A 19,754-nucleotide genomic window follows, 5' to 3' on the forward strand; every position below is an offset into this window, starting at 1 on the left:
ACTGCTTTCTGTTTTTCTCGTATGTGGGGTTTCCCCGACGGTGGAGCCAATCGTTTTAGAACCTTTATAAAGCGTTTTTATATTTTCGCTTGTTATTACTTGTTTGTGGGGTTTCCCCGGCGGTGGAGCCAATCGTTATGTTTTGACATTATTCAATTTGAAATGCTTAATGGTGCACCGGCGGCGAAGCTTCACTTTGGTTTTCACAGTTGGTTCTTGTTTGTTTTTATTAAATAGAAATCAGTCCCCCTTGTACTTCCATACGAGAGGAACTGATTTGGGGAGCCATGTAGCGGTCATGATTCTAAACGGTGACCGCTATTATTATAACTAAACTGGCAACGGTAACTTAGGGCATTGAACCCTGACCATTTTGGTGTTGGCGGGATCTCTTTCGGCGTGAGCCGCTTGGAGGTAGGACGTATAAATTTGTATCTTAATCAATCGGGGGACTTTTGGTATTATTAATTAGGCGTAGTTTAAATTTACATCATATAATTCTATTTTCCTGTTTCATATAGTTATTATTGGTCCCTCCTGTGTAATAGCACTGTATTTTACCGGATTACTGTTTGACAACTATTTCATCATTATTTGACTACTATTTTGACTCAACAATAAACATCTTTGGACAATCGTTTCGAACTTTGAAAGGAACTCAGACAGAACCGCGTCATCAAAAATAAAGTGCCTGTACGATCTATTTATTCCAATCACCCTAACGAGCACATCGCCATCGTATGGTGCTGAGCCGTTATAGGAAGGGCTGTTATTACATTTATGGTTTTCATGGAACTTTCCCAAAATAATTTCTTTGCAAGATGGTCTATGTTATTTCAGCAAAGTTTAATCTGACAGACTTTGTATCGTGTCATGTTTTTCATTTACTCACCTAGGGTGATAAGTAAAGTTGTTCAAAAAATGATGCCCCATCTTTTAGCTCTGTTAATTTAGTATAGGTATTCGAACGGAAATAGATTTAAAGCTGTGGCCTAATTAGTACAAACGTGAGAATATTTACAGTGACATGTTAAATAAGTGAAGTTTCCAAATTAGAAAAATTGCTGACTAGTTCGGTTTTTTCAAAATCATCAATTTTCTTTGTTATTATAAATTTTGTTCAAATTACGAATATTCCCTATACACTTTCACGGACTTTGTCCCCCCTGTATTCTATTTTTTTTTTGGATAATTCTCTCACCGAAATAAAATGTTCGAAATTTTTCGTGTTCAGGATTTCATTTATACGTATGCTATTACGGTATATGTGTACAAAGTTTATTTCGTCGTGCAAGAAATCACAAAACAATTAAGAATACAAAATACTATACATGACAATAATAAATTTCATTGCAACTGATAGGAAGGTGCGAAGAATCAGAAATGGTCATCGTGAGTCTGCGATATTAAAATTTAGTACGAGACAAAATGTAAAGAAAAGACGCTCTAGACAGAAAAAGAAACTTCCTAAACATTTAACAATGAAGTAAGAAATAATATAAATCTTTAAATATGATTTGAATAGGAGAAAATAACTTAGCAGTCGGGGGGAAAGACAATTAGGACACAGTATTTTTTTTAAATGTTTCATTTCATTATTCCGCTGTACATCGGTACGATTACAGAGCTTACATTTTTAGTTACAGACACATGCAACATCAAAATGCACAATCATTCTTATTCGAGAAAAATAATACATATGTGCGTATTTACAATATAACTAAGCGGTGGTTTTTGATCAATTCACCGCAAAAATCTTGTGTTATTTGTTCTCTAAAACTAGTAGTAACTATCCGGTTAACCGGATATTCAAAATACGAATACCCGGATATATCCGTTATCCGGATAGTAAAATATATAGGTATCCGAACTAACCCTAGGTGAGTGAGTGAGTCTGATAGTCCGGCAGATAAGGGGACCTTTTTGGCCCAAGTTTGATTTCAGACATAAAGTTTTTTTTATTTGTGATTATTCATCTTGGGGTCATTGTCCATCATTTATACATTGGTGTGGAGTTTGCAGCCTTGAGCAATTTTTTTACGGCTCAATATTTGTATTAGTGTTTTTCGTCAAACCTGTGCATCATAATGACGCACAACCTGAACCATAACCTGTTACAATACTATGTTCAGGTTGTGCGCAATCTTGATGCACAAACTACGCAAGCACCTAGCACAAGCACAAATTTACTAGGAAATAAAATCAATAACTTTTAGGTATTTGTTGAGCCCAGCTTTGGGTCGCGACCCATATATATACAGTATATTTCAGAGTACTATTTCAAAATACCCGTTTTTGTTGCAATTAACAATACAAGCCTGCTAATGCAGTCGCCAGTGGTTCAAGTGGATATACAACCGGTGGAGAACAGTCAATTATTTGTTAGCGAGAATTGTTATGCAGCGGGATGATCACGACGACGCAGTGAAAGATAATGATATCACGAGAACAAGAATGAGAAAATTGCTACATTTTATAGTATATCCCTGGGAAAGAATGTAGTTCATTCTTATGTTCCATGCTAATGCTTTTCAAACTACTAAAGACTCTCAACACTTTTGCTTCTTCTCTTCTATAAAAATACATTGTTATTATATATTCGCATTTCCATCTGTTTGTTCGTGCTCCCAGATAACCGATCAGCGGCCTCCAAGAAGGACGGGGTCCCTTTTTAAGAAACCCTGTCATAAACTAAAAGAGGCGACCGTGCTTCTCTTGCCTGTTGTCATGCTGTCCCTGGAATTCAGCTACAACAAAAATTTCACGAACACGGATTTTTAAATTTATGATTTTATTGATATTTTCAACAATGAATGATATACGGGTGGTAAATTGCCAAGTTATTCCAACAACATCATCAAGTTTTGCAATTTACAACCAATATTTTGTATGTAACTTTGTTTGACAGAGCCCCAAGAGCTCTAACTACAAATATCAAAAATGTGAGGCCAAAAAAGTCACACTACAACATTGTCAAATGTGCTGTATTTACGATAAATAACAGGTTTATCAAAAAGAATTACATGAAAAATGGTAAAATAAAGATCAATTCAGCAATATCTACTTGGTGATATGTATCTGTTGATGATTTTATGTGTTTGTTTCGGAAGTTTAATAACAGAATTAATTGTGGTTGTTGGGGATGTTTTAAAAAAAGGTTGCATGGAAAAAAGTTTTCACAAAATGTCAAGGTTTGATAGTAGTAGAGAAGTACGAAAAATACTCCCATGTTTTTTTTTTCATTTGATAACCACGCCACAGAACTTCCCCGATAAGTATACGCAGCAAATGCGAGAGGCAGAAATGCCAAGATGGGATTTCATCGCATTGCAAACCAATATTAGCAATTCTTATATCGTCACGCTAATAACGGAATTGCGTAAGTCATTTTTAGCAGTTTTGAGAAAAACGTCCTAATGATATTGTTATGCCATTGAGATTCAATAATTTGCCATGGTTCAATTTTTTGATCGTAGCCTGATTCAAGTTAATTTGTATGACGCAGTTAAGTGACGTCATAATGACGCACTGTGACTTAGGCAGAAATGTGTCTATGACTTGGGGACATACGCAATTTTGCAACTTTACTATATGCACCAGTCCTGAAAACTAAACATTCCAAAAACGAATGTAATTCTCAGTATCTCCAATGTCCAATCCCCAAAATAGCTAATCAGTTTTAATTACATTATTTTTTATGTTTGAAAATATATATTTCATCAATATAACACGTTCTGCACACCCACCGAAATAAGATTAAGATTAAATATAAAGAATAAAACAGCAATACATCCAATATAAAAGCCAACCAAGGTGAATTGGACTCGGACAGTGAATATCACAAGTGCACGCCTTCCTGTTCTGTAGTATAAAATAAAATTAATACGCGCTAAGCTAGAATCCGAGATGCAAAAACTCAAAAATACTTCGCCGATGTTATTTTGCCTTTGTGACGTCACAATAGTCCTGCGGTAACAATGATAATTCATTATGACGAAACAATTGCACAAATGTGCATGTCATACCAAATCTCCAGTTTTATGGGTTTCGGAATTCTTAAAAATTAAATCTGAGTTAACAGACAGGTGCGCCGCATTACATAAATACCTATTTTATAAAAGACTCAAAATCGGCAAAAATGACTTACGCAATTCGGTTATTAGCGTGATGATATATAGGCTATTTGCGCATTCCCATCTGAACAGCGTGGAAAAGATTATACCCATCTACACACTTTAAGACTATGTCAGATGAGCGTCATATTATCAAATATCAGTAAAGAAATAGTGCAATGGGAAAGGACATATAAGGCGGAACTTCCAGTAGTATGCAATCAAATAATCTTATTGTAGAATATATATTTAAAAACATTTCGTCACGCCAACTGCAGTCCGAATTTTTTAGTCTCTGGCTGAGCATAGATACCAATTGGCACTCATGTAAACTGGTAAGACTGTAAGAGGCACGCGTTGGAGCAGATACTAAGAGTATTCATCCCCCAGCTGTCATTTGAGTGGTTACTGCTGTTTTTATTGCAGATGTTACTGATCTTTTCGTATTAAAGATTTACTGGCATCACCGATTTAAGGATGTTGGAAACCAACACGCAATATTACAAAACTTACTTTCAACACGCGGTTTGAATGAATGAAAAAGCTGGAACTAGTATTCTTTAGAACAGCATACAAATTCTATGGAATGAAATCTAAAAACTAAACAAGCACGGTATGTTAGTCGTTGACCATGCAGTTACGAAATAATTGTTTTTAACAAAAAGGCGCTCCTGAATTATTCGTACCAAGATGGCGCACAACCTGAACATTGTATGTTTACCAGGTTAGGGTTCAGGATGTGCGTCATCTTGGACCGAATACTTTAAATCCACTTAAAAAAATTGCTCAACATTATATACTCCACACTCACCTGGGTATCATTATATATGTCATATACAATATATCTAAACAATAAAAAAACTTTATGTCCCAAAACAATGTTAACCCTATCACATCGCATCATGGGAATGGATCACTGACCGACAATTGGGCTCATATCCCGAATTGGACACGCGTCGGGCGTCGGACCGTGTTGTATGGCTTTATGTTTATAGTCAGCTCAACTCATTTGGAATTTATTTAGGCTCTGTAAAAACAATGGATACATCTATTTTTCGAATGTATTTATGTGCCACAATTCTGGAAAGGGTGTAACATGGCACCTCTTCATTGCAATATCAGAACTATAAATTTCCTACTAAATGGGATACCAATATAATATTAGAACTAATTATTGCTGTATTGCATGTGTGAAGGGGACAATATGGGATTTTTAAAAATTATTATATATATATAGAAAAGGATACTTACCAATCAACCCTGCAAACAAAATGTTCAAATACAACTGTACAAGCTGAGAGCTGCAAGAAAATATATGGGGGAAGGAACAAAATTAGAAAAAAAAAGGGATGAGTTCATTGATAAGTTACTTGATAAATCTGTTATGCTTTATTACTGTATTGAATGTGTTATTGTATGTGTATATTGTGTATAATGTGTATATGTGAATGTGTATAGTGTTATTTCATTTAAATTTTGAGGGTATCAGAAAAAAAATTAGTTGATAATACCGGTATCGCATCCTGCACTGCAGAGCCTATTTTCATTTCAGCATTTGATTTAGTCATTTATTACAGTAAAATGGTATCGGTATCGCTCTACTTGTACAACAGTATTTCAATATTCATGATTCTTTGATTATACAATATAGTCTATAGTAGCCTATAATTCTTAGCACAGTAGCACTAGCTCGTTAATCAATACTGCAATATGTCCAAAAAGTTTGATTTTGTTATTTTCGGAGCATCTGGTTTTACTGGGAAATATGTCTGCAAAGAACTTCTAAATCAGGTTGGTGACATGAATGGAAGAATTGCTCTCGCTGGAAGAAGCAAAAAGAAGTTAGAAGATGTGTTGTGTTGGTTAACAGAAGACTCTAGCTTGTCTTTCGACATCGATAAAATAGGTTTCATCATCGCTAATGTAGATGATAGCCAATCTCTTCTAAGCATGTGTAAGCAATCCAAAATTGTGTTAGATTGTGTTGGTCCATATAAATTTTATGGCGAAGCAGTGGTTAAAGCTTGCATTGATGGTGGATCTGATTACGTTGATATAACAGGAGAACCAGAATACATAGAAATGATCATGACGAAGTATCATGATGCTGCTATTGCAAAAGAAGTTTACATAGTAAGTGCCTGTGGATTTGATAGCATTCCGAGTGAGCTGGGAGTCATTTATGCCAAAAGAAATTTTAGTGGAACCCTCGCAACGGTTGAAAACTATTTTTCAACCAGGGTAGGACCAAAAGGACTGGGCTTAAATTTTGGAACATATGCTTCAATAGTCCATATTTCTTCCAATTTTGATCTTTTGGCAAATTTGTTTGCAAGAAGCTCTCCTCCTATATGTGGACCTGAATTGAAGCAGAAGAATATTCATTATGATCGCAGGCAAGAAACTTATGCTGTTCCATTTCTGGGTGCTGATCCAATGCTTGTTAGGAAAAGCCAACAGTTTTATGCTGAAAAGTACAATGAAATCCCTCTGCAGTTTACTATGTATCTCGCCACTAGTTTTGCAAGGATTATTGCAATTATGCTGTTTGGTATCATATTGAAGATTTTCACATTGACTTCATGGGGAACTAAGCTTCTACTGGATCATCCTAAGTTTTTCACGGCTGGTGTCTTCAGCAAAGAAGGTCCCACTGAGGAGCAAATTGCTGGAAGTGGATTTGAATTTCTTATGTTCTGTGAGGGATATAAGAAACAAATTGACACTGATGAATTCAAGGCCAAAAATGGGTCAAGTGATTCACTGGATGCAAAAATGACAGTGAGAATCTCTGGTCCAGAAATAGCATATGTATTGACACCCATTGCTGTGGTGCAATCTGCAATTGCAATAGCAGAAGAGAGGAGTAAATTACCCTCGAATGGTGGTGTATATTCACCTGGACCAGCTTTCAGAGATACAAAAATAATCAAAAAATTACATGAACGAGGCATAAAATTTGAAGTTTTGGACTGAAAGTTTTTTGTTCCGAATTAGTAATTAGTTCTTTCATGTTTTTTGAATTCTAGATTTCTATTGATTAATTACTTAATTATTATTTATAATTGATAACACTGTACATTTGCTATCAACATTAATTTATTCTGATATATAAATATTTTTTATAATATACAATTTTTAAAGAGGTTTCTTCAAAACTAATTTTAGTTGATTGGGATGTGTATCTTAATGCAATTTATAATATTACACTTTAGAATACTTTATCGATTGTTATTTAAAAAATTCTGACTAATAATTTCCATGGTGGAATGCTCTTTTGCTAGCTATCTAATGTATATATATATTATGAGTGCAATTTCCAATGAAACTTAAAAGTGCAAAATTTGTTCTATTAATTTTTTTTCTATATTGTAGCAAAAATATGATTGTAATATACATGGTATGTCACATCTCGAGACATTTTTCTATAATTTTAAAAACATAAATATGCTTGAATTTTTTTGCAGGCAATATTGCCATTCGTATACACCAATAGGTTGTCAGTTTTGATGTACAAGATAGCGATATGGATGAAGATCTCTTAAAATACCGTATCTTAGTTCATATCTCCCTTCATCAGTTTCTGTGATTAATTTGTTGAAAATTAATTTTGTCATAATATCTATACTACCTATTCATATTATGTAATGCCGATCTTCTTGCTTTTTTAATTTAATAACAAATTATATTTTTAATAATTGCTAGATATTAAATTTTCAATAATTTGTAATATTAAATATATGGAATAATATGGCGAAGGAATATGATTTCGTTGTATTTGGTGCATCTGGTTTTACTGGGAAATATGTTTGCAAACGGCTTATTAAAGACTCCGAAGGGGAAGAAGTGAAAATCGCTTTTGCTGGAAGAAGTAGAAAGAAGTTAGAAGATGTTGTAAACTGGCTATCAACTGATTCTTGTTTAAGTTTTCCTCTCGATAAAATTGGATTAATCGTTGCCAATGTTGATGATCAACAATCTCTATTGAATATGTGCAAACAATCAAGTCTTGTTCTAGATTGTGTTGGTCCTTTCAAGTTTCTCGGGGAAGCAGTGGTCAAAGCTTGCGTAGAGTGTGGATCTGATTATGTCGATGTAACAGGGGAACCAGAGTTTATGGAACGGATGTCAATGAAGTATCATGAAGCTGCCAAAGCTAAGGGAGTGTATATCATTAATGCATGTGGCTTCGATTGCATCCCAAGTGAACTTGGCATGATTTTCGCAAAGAAAAATTTTAATGGCACACTCTCTACTGTAGAAAACTATTTTTCCATGAAATTTGGCCCCAAAGGAATGACTGGAAATTATGGGACTTACGCGTCATTAGTTCATGGCATTTCAGATTTCAACTCACTGAAAAAATTGCGACAAGCTGTATCTCGTAAACCACTGCCTTTATGTGGTCCAAAATTGAATGTAAAAAGTATTCATTATGATAAAGAACAAAAAACATATGCTCTTCCATTTTTTGGTGCTGATGTTTCAGTAGTAAAACGAAGCCAACGTTACTTTTACGAAGAATGTGGGGAAATACCTGCTCAATTTGCAATGTATTTTGCCTTGAGTTTCAAAAGAATCGTTAGTATTCTTTTATTTGCTGTAATCCTGAAGCTTTTCACATTAACATCATGGGGAAAGAAACTCCTTCTGGATAATCCAAGTTTCTTTTCAGCAGGTGGATTTACCAAGGAAGGTCCAACAGAGGAGCAAATGGCAGAAAGTGGATTTGAGTTCTTTATGAAATGCAAAGGATATAAAAAACAACTAGATTCTGGTGAATTTACAGAATCAAATGGTGTAAAAAAGCCATTGGATTGTGAAATGAGAATGAAAATTAAAGGCCCAGAATTGGGGTATGTTCTGACTCCTATTGTGATGGTGCGAGCTGCTTTTACTGTGAAAGATGAGAGATCAAAATTACCAGAGGGTGGTGGCGTGTTTACTCCAGGTCCTGCCTTTAGATCAACTGATATAATAGAGAAGTTGCAGAAGAGTGGAGTTACATTTCAAGTTATGGAATAAAAACTTTACCATTTACTATGCATGCTAACATAAAATGCATTTACAATTTTACATATAGTTATATTATTTTACATTAAATTATATTATTTCAAATTCTAAAATTGCAAATTATTACACTTTTAATTGTATTACAGTTTATTATATTCTGGACACTGTAATTTATTTGATGCTTAATTTCATTAATAAATGTTTTATAAGTATTTATATAAATATTTTGTTCAAGCAATATTTAGGATATTAATTTAGGGCCAGTTTATAGTTGATCTTTGCTTGATTATTTAAATTTGTCCAGTTGCTGAGAAATCATTGATTTTTCATTCATCAACATATAAGAATTAGTTTTATTGTTTATCTTTTTAAAACTCTTGTTTAAAGCAATTTAACTGTATTGCTGACCAATTTGCTATTGAATGATTTTGCATTAATTTTACAGATCACCACTTTATGGGTATAGGTCTTTTAATTTTCTGACTAGTTTTCATCACTGTTCATCATCATGAAATGGAATGTTGTGAACATAGCATTTTTGGCTGCAACTGTTGGAATAGTACAAGCTCAATTGAGCAAAGTTGACAGACCTAGAGGTGTATCACTAACAAGTAAGTTAACAAATTATGCCTTTGTAATTCATGCTAGATTGAATCTTGAATTGTCATCAAATTAAAAAAATGATCTATTTTTTTATTTATTAGGATATACAACTATACAAGTGCTCTTCAAACATTTTATCTCCATGAAACCTGTGATATGCTATTGAGCTTAATATGGAACCCCATTACATAAAAATTCAAAAGTTCTGACTAATTGTATGGAAACTCAATATTTTGACACTTGGACAATAACACAGAAGTTAAAATGCGAGAAATTTATTCTTTCGGCTCTTGCATTTCTCTCACAAACTTCTAAACATGGCTCTATGTTGCTCAATCCAATATTTATGCACATATTCACATTGTTCTGTTTTTGTTCTTAATAATGGTTAAACCAGGTTATGCTGTTCCATATAAATAGGTGTTGGGAAATTGACATAGATCACTCAAAAACGAGGAACTCTCATGGAACCCTAATTTTTTACCCTATGTATGTCAGGAGAAAGATTGTCTGCATTTGATATATTCTCAAAGCTGTCTAAGTCATTCCGAATATTAATGTCCAAAATTGATTTATTATAATATCATGTGATCACTGTCAAGTCACATTCAAATCAATTCTATTTCAGAAAAGGTGTTTTATGATCCAAACAAAAATTTTGCTTGTTTTGATGGATCTCGAACTATTCCGTTTTCTCAAGTAAATGATGATTATTGTGATTGCAATGATGGATCCGATGAACCTGGAACATCAGCCTGCCCAAATGGACAGTTTCATTGTACAAATGCAGGTATTTTACATCATAGTCTAATATTATCTCAGAGGCAATAATCTGATGCAACCTTGATAATTTCATCATTCTCAAATTTGAGGGAGATCTGCCCCTGATATAAAGAAATTTGGATTGAAAACTTGGCATTTGCATGCTTTTTTACGTTCCTGTTAAAACTTTCGAACGACTGAAATTCCTTACTTTCGGAGCTGCATATTGTAGAAGCTCAAAATTTCAAATCTCAGACTTTAGTCCAGCTTTATTAGGTTCAGATAAATTTTTAATCTTCTTCTCAATTTCCTCAGGATATCGACCGTTAAATATTCCATCATCTCGTGTTAATGATGGAATATGTGATTGCTGTGATGGAAGTGATGAGTGGAAAACTGAAGGACTTTGTACTGGTAAGTTGCTTCACTCTGAATGAACATAAATTACCTAAATCAGGATATTGAAACACTAAATTTATTTGGATTTTGTTTGAAATATATATATCTGAGTTTGTATGAACTGGGATCAAAGATAAATGTAGATTGACAATACAATAGTCAAGGCTGGCATGACTAATGCTTGAAATGTTTTATTAAATAGTTTATTTTACTCAAATTGATGAAAAACGTCTTTATAAAGCTCAGGTTACCTTGTGAAATAAATAAAATAGCTCTCTGTGGTTACCCCTAACTGTGTTTGTTACTTGCAGTCTGGAAACTAACTGCATGTTTTGTGTTAATCAACTCTTACATGACTTCCTAGATACATGTAAAGAGTTATGGAAAGCAGCAAGAGAATATTTACAGAAGCAAGCTGCAGCAGCGAGCAGAGGTATTCAAGTTCGTAAAGAATATTCGGACAGGGGGATTGCTCTCAGGAATGAAAATCAGGTGGGTTTCTCTGAGCTGTCCTGACTAATGACTAACTCTGGGATAGGATTTTTATATCTTGGAACTTGGAAAAGAAGAGAGGAAGAAGAATATTAGGGATCATTTATATGGTGCACTAAAGCCTCTTTTCCAGTGGCCAGACTAGGTCGAATTTAATAACGAAAGCTGATATTAGGGCTCAATTATATGGGGTACTAAGGCCTCTTGCCCAGTAACAAAGTTAGGTTGAATTTAATAACGATTCTTAACCAAAAAATCATTTCATATACATGGGGGTGAAAGCCATATGCAGCCAGTGGTCATATGCATTACCTTATGAAAACAAAGTCGATCTTCTCACACTCAATTGACTGCTTAGAATTCGAATTTACAAAGGTGGGATAACATTTAACACAATGCACTATCAAAAATGCAATCTAACCTTTTTCACAGAAAAAATTAGAGACAATGAAAATTGAAATTGAGGAGATCAAGAGATTGGAAGATGAAATTCGAATCAAAAAAGAAGAAACAGAACAAGCAGAAGCTGTAGCAAAAGATACCGAACAGACTGCATGGAATGATTTCAAATCCAGAGTTCAAAAACAACAAGAATCAAGAAAAGCTGCAGATGCTTTTACTGAACTTGATTCAAATAAAGATGGAAGGTTAGTAGTGTGCAGATTATTATTTTGCAAGATGATCTTTGTGAATTAGGCAGTACAGATAAATATTTATAGAGTCTTACAATAAATAATTTGTATCTATGAATCGCTACATTTTTGAGGGATTTGCTGTTTTAGTATCTGTAGCATATATTGGGACTATGCCAGAGATTATACTCCAACAAAAAATTTCCATGACAATGTAGGTAGTGTTCTACCTATTGATAAAAGGAAATTTTTTTGTTGTTGACGCCAACATACATAATTAACTTGGCATAACTGATTCGTGTCTTCCGTATGCAGCATTTCTGTTGAAGAAATGAAATCTCATACAGAACTTGACACAAATTTGGATGGTGTTCTAGCAGATGATGAAATCAAGGTAATTTTTTAATTTTTTTCACTGATTTCATACATCTATGTTTTAATCAGGAATTATTAAATATTTACCGGTATGTATTTTCAATTTTTCTGAATCGAATTTGAAATGTGTGATATTTTAGGAATTTTTAGTAGCAAATATCCCGTTTTTTTGTGTAAATTTCGTTTTTCTAGATCCTGAAGTTATGACTTTTTTCCACTGTCATATAAAATTTGACATATATATATTTTACGATTTTGCCGGACAGTGTATCAAGTTAAAAGATAATTAAATGAGTTGCAAAGTGATGTATTAGACCTAGGGTGTGGAACTCTTAATACTGGAGGGCCAAATACAAATAACTGGGTGAAACCGCGGGCCTCTATTTAAATTAGGCTTCCTAGTATTTGCAGGCACAAAATTTATGGTCATTGATCTTATGACATGTGTTGTTTACTTCGCACAAGCAAGCTATTGGGGCATTGTAACTTCATAGTCATTGATAATAAATTGGACTTAGGTATAGACGCAACGCAAAGGGATTGGAATTACTTGTACGTAATAGATTGAACTAAATTAAAAACTTGTTTCACAGGCCACACACCATTCAAAATGGGCACTTATTCGCGGGCACACAATTTTTCCTCGTGGGTCGCAGGTTGCACAACCCTGTATTAGACTGTCAAACTAATTGAATTTTGGTATCAGACGTTTATACCTACTAAAAATAAATCCTTGACTTCATAATGCTTTCTTTCATCAGGCATTATTAGGAGGTGATATGGCTGAAGCACCATACTTTATTGAAAATACTTGGAAAATCATAAGTGAAAAGTATATATCTCGTCCTACTGAACCTGTAAAGGCACCGGTATGTCTGAACATTATTGAACTGTTTAAGTTGATCTTCTTAATATTGTTATGAGATGATGATTACCATAAAACAGGTATTTCAAAATTTACCTAAGAGAGCGTGGATGATGGGAACATTTATTCAACGATTGAAATTATACTTTCTGGTACTGGGAGGTGATATTTGAATGAGTGGTTAGCTATTAGTTTAAACTTTTTATTGTCTCTGCTCCTTGAAACTGATTTGATTTTTCCAGATTGTTTAGTTTTTATTTGTGATTGCATGAACGCATGTTGTTTTTCTCTTGGATAGATTTACTTCAGTATAATTATATTCTGGCTAAAAATTCTGAAATCAAAACAATCACTCGAAAAAAATCAGTGTTCCCATTTTATCCCGCAAATGTTAGCATCAAGAAATTGATGAAGAGGAACACCACGATGATGATCATGAAGATGATGATCTGGATGAAGAGGAAGATGATGATGATTATCATGATGAAGAAGATTTGGAAGATGAAGGGTATGATGATGATCTTAGCGAGGAGGAGGAAGATATGGAGATGAAAGCTAAGCTGGAGGAAGGCGAGCCGCAAAAGGAAAATTCTCAAGCTGAACAGGTTGAACAGAAGCAGGAAGAAAAGGTAAGGTTTGTTTGATATAAATTATATGGGACTAGGAAATAGGATTTTTTGTTGTTCATTCATTGCAAAGGAGGAATCCATATTGGAGTAGAGTATAATTCAGTCTTCAGAATTTGTCAGGAAATATAGAGTTGTCAATTCATTACCATAATTTAGTACTTTTCGTATATTGTTACATATATTGAAATTATCCTTGAGATTTCAGTCATAACTAGTCTATATGTATCTATGTTGTTGAAGAAAGTTTAGATTTCAACATTAATTACGATAAATTGTTAATTCAAACCACACCACTTTTTATTAATGATTGTTACTGCACTATTCTATATATTATCTGGAGAAACTCTTTCTACGATATCAATATATAATATTTGTGGTATTGTGCTTTTTTCTGTATTAGCTCAGACTCAGAGTGATTACCGGTACCTTATATTGCGGTTTAATGATGGTAGCTTAATAATGTAACAATGTAACTGACTGGGCATCTGATTATAATATACATGCCCGATTATCAAACATGTCATCAATGAATCATGCCTGTCAAATATATCCATTTATGTAAAATTAAAAAGATTAGTAATCTATCCTAAAATTGAGCAACCCAAATTTTTTGGTTAATGTTTTGCTTGTTTTTCTTTTAATTTGACTTTGCATCAATTATGCATCTTTTTGCAGTAAATTATTGACAATTTGTTATTAAAATAAGATATGTGTGATTTACTGATCTGATGCGATGATAATTCGAAGTGTCTATAAATTCTTTCCTCATTAACAGTTTGCTTTGTTTATGTGTGCAAATTTGTAAACCTAACTTTGATGTAATCTATCGTTACCAGTCTGAAACAGACCATGTGAAGAAGCGATGTCGCTGATTTTTAAGTACATTTGTGCTGTGCTATGGTTTTGATTTCTGTAGAGTTCGTGTGAAAATTAGTGGTGATAGTTATTATTAATTAGATCATGTTAGATCATGTTTGGAACTCTAGTTTGAATATTTTCTGATATATGCTTAATACCTTGGTTGCATTTGGTCTCGGTGACTAATAAAAGCTTCAATATTTTGCCACTTCGTCAACGAGAATTTACAATGTAAAGATATGTAAATGAAGAAATATAAAATAATGTTTCTTTTAATTAAATGAATGTTTAAGACACAATTATTAATAGCAGTTCTTATTTGAACATTCTATCCTAGATGCCCAAGGATCAATAAGATTTTTTTGTTTCTGTTAAGTGAAAAAAAAGAACGATAATGTATAGCATACTTACAACCGTTGTAAATAATTATCATAAATGAACCAAGTTTTCTATTTCATAATTGGGCAATTGAAATATTGTACTGTGTTATATTAGTATTCGAATTCTTCATTAAATATTTATATATTAATAAAATTTGTACTTTATAGCCTGAAGAAATACCAGAAATAAATTTACCGTCAGAACCAGTTTGGACTGACAATACTAAGGCATTAATAGAAGCAGCTGAAAAAACAAGACGTGAACATGAAGAACAACAAAAGAGGAAAAAAGATTTGGAAAGAGAAATCGCGTAAGTTTACTGTATATGGTCATAAGCATTTGCCCAAAGCAAGAAAGCATGCTATATATATATATTAATCAAATGTTATATCGATGATTATGAGTAGGATTTTTCTATTTATCCTGGGGAAGCCTAATCCTATGGCGAACCACAGCCTCTCTGTCCAGTGATCAGTCTATGTCTGGTATGGAAATAGGTAACCAATTATGTGTTTCAGATGCATGGACAATAGCAGAGGAACCATCCATCATTATCATTTATCGAATTCTTCTCTTTGTTTATGTAGTATGATTCAAGAAATAGTGTTTTTCTGTAGTGTGTTTCATTTTCTAATATCCTGCTGTTTCCTGGTGGCAAGCATATTCATGTGCTATAACCAATTCACAGTAGCTGTTTTGTGTTTTAAAAGTAATAAAATAAGTATTCAGCGTATTACATTTGTTACAAAGCATTGGGACAATGTACTGTTTTAATTTCCATATTCGGTATTTGATACATTCTTGTTATATTTTTTTTCGACAGGTCTCTGGAGAAAAATTTGAAAATGGATTTCGGTAATGACCAAGCATATAAAGAACTACAAGGAAAATGTTTTGATTTAGATACACATGAGTAAGTTGTTTCAAAGAGCCTGTGGGACTCTTAGTTTACTTCTGACTGAATATCCTACTCATTGAGAAATAGTCAAGTAAAATATTTTTGTCTAAGAGAGTCAGAAATTTAATTCCCTAACAGCTAGCTCGCGCAAAGCGATCAACGGATGTCATAAGAAGATCAAGAACCCAAATTTTTGTGCCTGCATCTGCTAGAAAGCATATGTTAAATAAAGGTCCGCCCACGGTTTTAAAGTTATTTGTATCTGGCCCCCCTTTTTTCAAGGTTGCACACCCCTGCTAAAATCAAACAAACTTCTGTAGGGCGTAGTATGTTTATTTCCTTTTTTTGTTCTTCAATGTACTGTACTTTGCTTCTTCACAGATACACATACAGAATATGTCCATTTGATAAAACTGTACAAAAACCAAAGGGTGGAGGATCAGAAACAAGTCTGGGGTGAGATAATAATTTTTTTTTAAATTAAGATTGTGTAAATTTATATTCAAAAGCGTATCGGTAGGAAATATTTAAATTAGTGGTGGTAAACCGAGCTATATTGATATATGTCCTCGTTTATCATAATATTGTACGTAGAATATCATTTTGCAGGCAATATGATCTTTTCCTTTCGTTTCTCTAAGGATCTTCATTTTTCCGGTGTTGCGTAAAAGTACTTATGCTTTCATTTGTACTAAAAGCTTCTGATTGTAACATGATCTACTGTAAATAGTGATTCAATATCATTGTCGAGTTTCTAACTACAAAATGAATGATATTCTAAAACTTTTTCAGACGTTGGGGATCTTGGAGTGGTCCGGAAACTAGCAAATATTCCGCAATGAAATATACTGGTGGTGTCAAGTGTTGGAATGGACCTGATAGGTCAACAGAGGTCAGTTATTACATTGTTAAATGTCAACTAATGTCAAAAATCGACCAAAAACACTAAAACTTGCAAAAACTCACAATAAACGTCAAAATAAAACCAAAAACAAAAGGGCCAATCATTTGCCATTATACATGTTTCAAGAGGTTGTTAAAATGATATCTAAAGCTGTCATTATTAGGCCTGGATGTCCTTATCCATATTTGTAGAGAGAGCATCATTTTCTGAAATCGTCACTGAATGTTTGAGAGCACTGAAGCATATTTGTTTTTGACTAATTCTGGTTTTGGCATTTTTACTTTCTGAAGACCAAATATTAACTTTGAAAATTTAAAATGTTCGCCAAACGATTTTTTTTAACACCCTACATTTGTCTCATTGTAGGTGAGAATTGCATGTGGAGATGAAAACAAATTGTTATCGGCCTCGGAGCCTTCGAGATGTGAATACCGTTTTGAATTTGTCACTCCTGCTGCTTGCGAACCCATCCATGTTCCAGATGCCGCACATGATGAATTGTAATACAATGACTGAAAAAAATAGGGAAATAGACTTATGCAAAGATTTCTACTTTCATACGGTTCTGCAAAACTTAGATGTCCAGCAGTTTATCTTTGATAGGATGCGAGTCATTAATACACTCTTGACTTGAAATGTTTCGATTGTTTCAATTGTATGAAAGCCAACAGTTCACATGTTACTTTAATTTCCGCTGTATTAGTTGAACTTATTTGTCAAAATGTTCCGCACAAGTTCTTTTGTTTTGTCGCTTTGAATTGAAACTTTGCAGTATTGGTTGAAGAGAAGATTACCATTTACTATTCACACACAAATCATTGTAGTTTTCATAGCCCTATTCATAGATGATCACAACATACTAATTAAGTTTATTTATTAAAATGTTAAATACCCTAATTTTTTTTCATGTGGAAGGCATTAAAATTTGGTTAGACTTATTGACAAATAATACAAAGCCCTTATCGATTGCACATTTGAAGGCATTGGATCTGAAAATGAGGATAGAAACTTGGCAAAGGAGGTTGTTTTGCTACGTCTAATCATTTTTGGGCTGTTATTTGAAAACTTTTGTTTACGGTCTGTGTAATCAGTCTTGCTTACTAAAATATCAGCTTTTCTCATTAAAAAAAAATTTTCTATATATATTTACTTGAACTACATAGCATCTTCATATTTCTTGGCATTTTTAATTTTACTAAACATTCAATAAATATTCTATAGTCTCTGCCATGTCTGTCATCACATAGATTTCGCTTTTGATTAAATTTTCTGCGCTTTTAAAAAAATATTGTGGTTATGCTTCTAGTGAGCACATTCCGATAATGAATTCTATAATATTTCCGAAATTAATTATTACCTACCTGCACCTATTAAATTGACTGTGTCTGATTTTCAAACGAATTCAACGTTCAATTGATTTTGTGTGTACCTGGCGGCTTCAAATTGAAATAAGTTTCATTGTGTAGTCCTTCCTATTTGCTTTCGGTTGTGAGTAAAATAAAGTGTGATTTATCTGTGCAATCTTTCAGATAATAATGCCGGCTATAATTAAAATATATTTAGGATATTCTGTATCCATTTTAAGTCGAGCGATCAACTATCAAATTGTTATTTCATTGATGTTTTTGTCAAGTTTATTTTCTCCCTATATCTGCATAAGAATATTTATCCCGCTGTTCAGCTTAAGAATTGTGCTATCGCATAGCGCGAATTTATCTTGCTTGAGAACTTTAGGAAATGTTTTTTTTTTGCTAAGCCTAATGAAATGAACATTAGTTATATATTAATATTGTTTCTCTGCATTTGATGAATATATAGATGTTAGAGTTCACATTGTATTAGTTCTTTGCTATGTACTGCTATTTTTGTTGTCACTTATTCAAGCCATAACTTCGAATTGTAAAAGGATGCTGTAGTCAATTTGAAGAGATTATATTTGCATCCAAGCATGTTAGAGGAATAGCTCAAGAAAATGCTATTCTCTTAAAATGTTGCAGTAGTAAATAACAGTAGGGTCCTATATTAATGAGTCATAGTTTAGATATAAAATTAAATGGCGGCTTTCAAATTATTTCTTCCGTCAACTAGCTCTAATTTGATTTCACGCTTTTTGGGGAAATTTATGTATGTATAACGTTTAATGTTATCAATACATGTAATATATCCATCGAAGGATAATTTAACTTCAGTAAGAAAACTCTGTTTATCGGTTTGTGAATGCTAAATTGGCACAAAATTATGATTTTTTGTGTTCGCCAAGCTAGTTTAATGTAAATGTTGATTAGCGCTTGTGAAAACATACTGGATAATTTTTTCTAAGTTCAGAATTTGAAAAAATATACTTATATCGTTATAACTCACTATTTCAGCAATTCGTGCCTACACAGATTTCGAATGATTACATTCTTTAGCAAAATTTTGATATTACCATAAAACAAAATTCATTTCCCATTAGGATATTTTCACTTGTGGAACAATACTTTGAATCTTTCTATTCTAAAATATAATTGTTACGAATGCTTTACCCTTCAATAGCAAATACCCATAGAGCTGGATAATTCCAACAACGTTAGATTTTGAGTATATATTTTTTTTTTCATTTTATAAGTTGCATAAGAAACTGATTTATTGGATTTTACAATGGGAGTTTGGAAACCAGATTTAGAATGTCGTATATCAATGCTTGGTATTGCGTTTTGAAAAAATTCGTCGTACTCCTTAAACATGTTTATTCAATACTAACTTTTCTATTGTCCGTAGTCGAAGCAAAATCTAATAAAAAGTGCAATTAAATGAGTCTTATTAGCACCTGATGATGATGTCAGATAGTT

The 19,754-nt window shown here is 33.2% G+C and overlaps 2 protein-coding genes and 1 pseudogene across 2 annotated transcripts; all 3 read left to right on the forward strand.

Moving 5' to 3' along the window:
* Positions 1 to 5,030: 5,030 nt before the first annotated feature.
* Positions 5,031 to 7,234, forward strand: LOC120335458 (saccharopine dehydrogenase-like oxidoreductase pseudogene; annotated as a pseudogene).
* Positions 7,235 to 7,736: 502 nt separating this feature from the next.
* Positions 7,737 to 9,571, forward strand: LOC120335457 (saccharopine dehydrogenase-like oxidoreductase). The gene has a single exon (XM_039402958.2). It carries the CDS (start codon positions 7,863 to 7,865, stop codon positions 9,135 to 9,137), a length of 1,275 nt encoding a protein of 424 aa, XP_039258892.2. The 5' UTR covers positions 7,737 to 7,862; the 3' UTR covers positions 9,138 to 9,571.
* Positions 9,572 to 19,731, forward strand: LOC120335368 (glucosidase 2 subunit beta-like). Its single transcript, XM_078109769.1, has 13 exons — positions 9,572 to 9,736; positions 10,357 to 10,518; positions 10,806 to 10,904; positions 11,254 to 11,381; positions 11,814 to 12,028; positions 12,329 to 12,407; positions 13,150 to 13,257; positions 13,649 to 13,882; positions 15,289 to 15,431; positions 15,945 to 16,034; positions 16,401 to 16,475; positions 16,812 to 16,911; positions 17,290 to 19,731. The coding sequence occupies exons 1-13, from the start codon at positions 9,634 to 9,636 to the stop codon at positions 17,425 to 17,427; spliced, it is 1,674 nt and encodes a 557-aa protein (XP_077965895.1). The 5' UTR covers positions 9,572 to 9,633; the 3' UTR covers positions 17,428 to 19,731.
* Positions 19,732 to 19,754: the final 23 nt, after the last annotated feature.

Source organism: Styela clava, chromosome 2 (genome assembly GCF_964204865.1).
Source record: "Styela clava chromosome 2, kaStyClav1.hap1.2, whole genome shotgun sequence".
Classification (NCBI taxonomy): Eukaryota; Metazoa; Chordata; class Ascidiacea; order Stolidobranchia; family Styelidae; genus Styela; species Styela clava.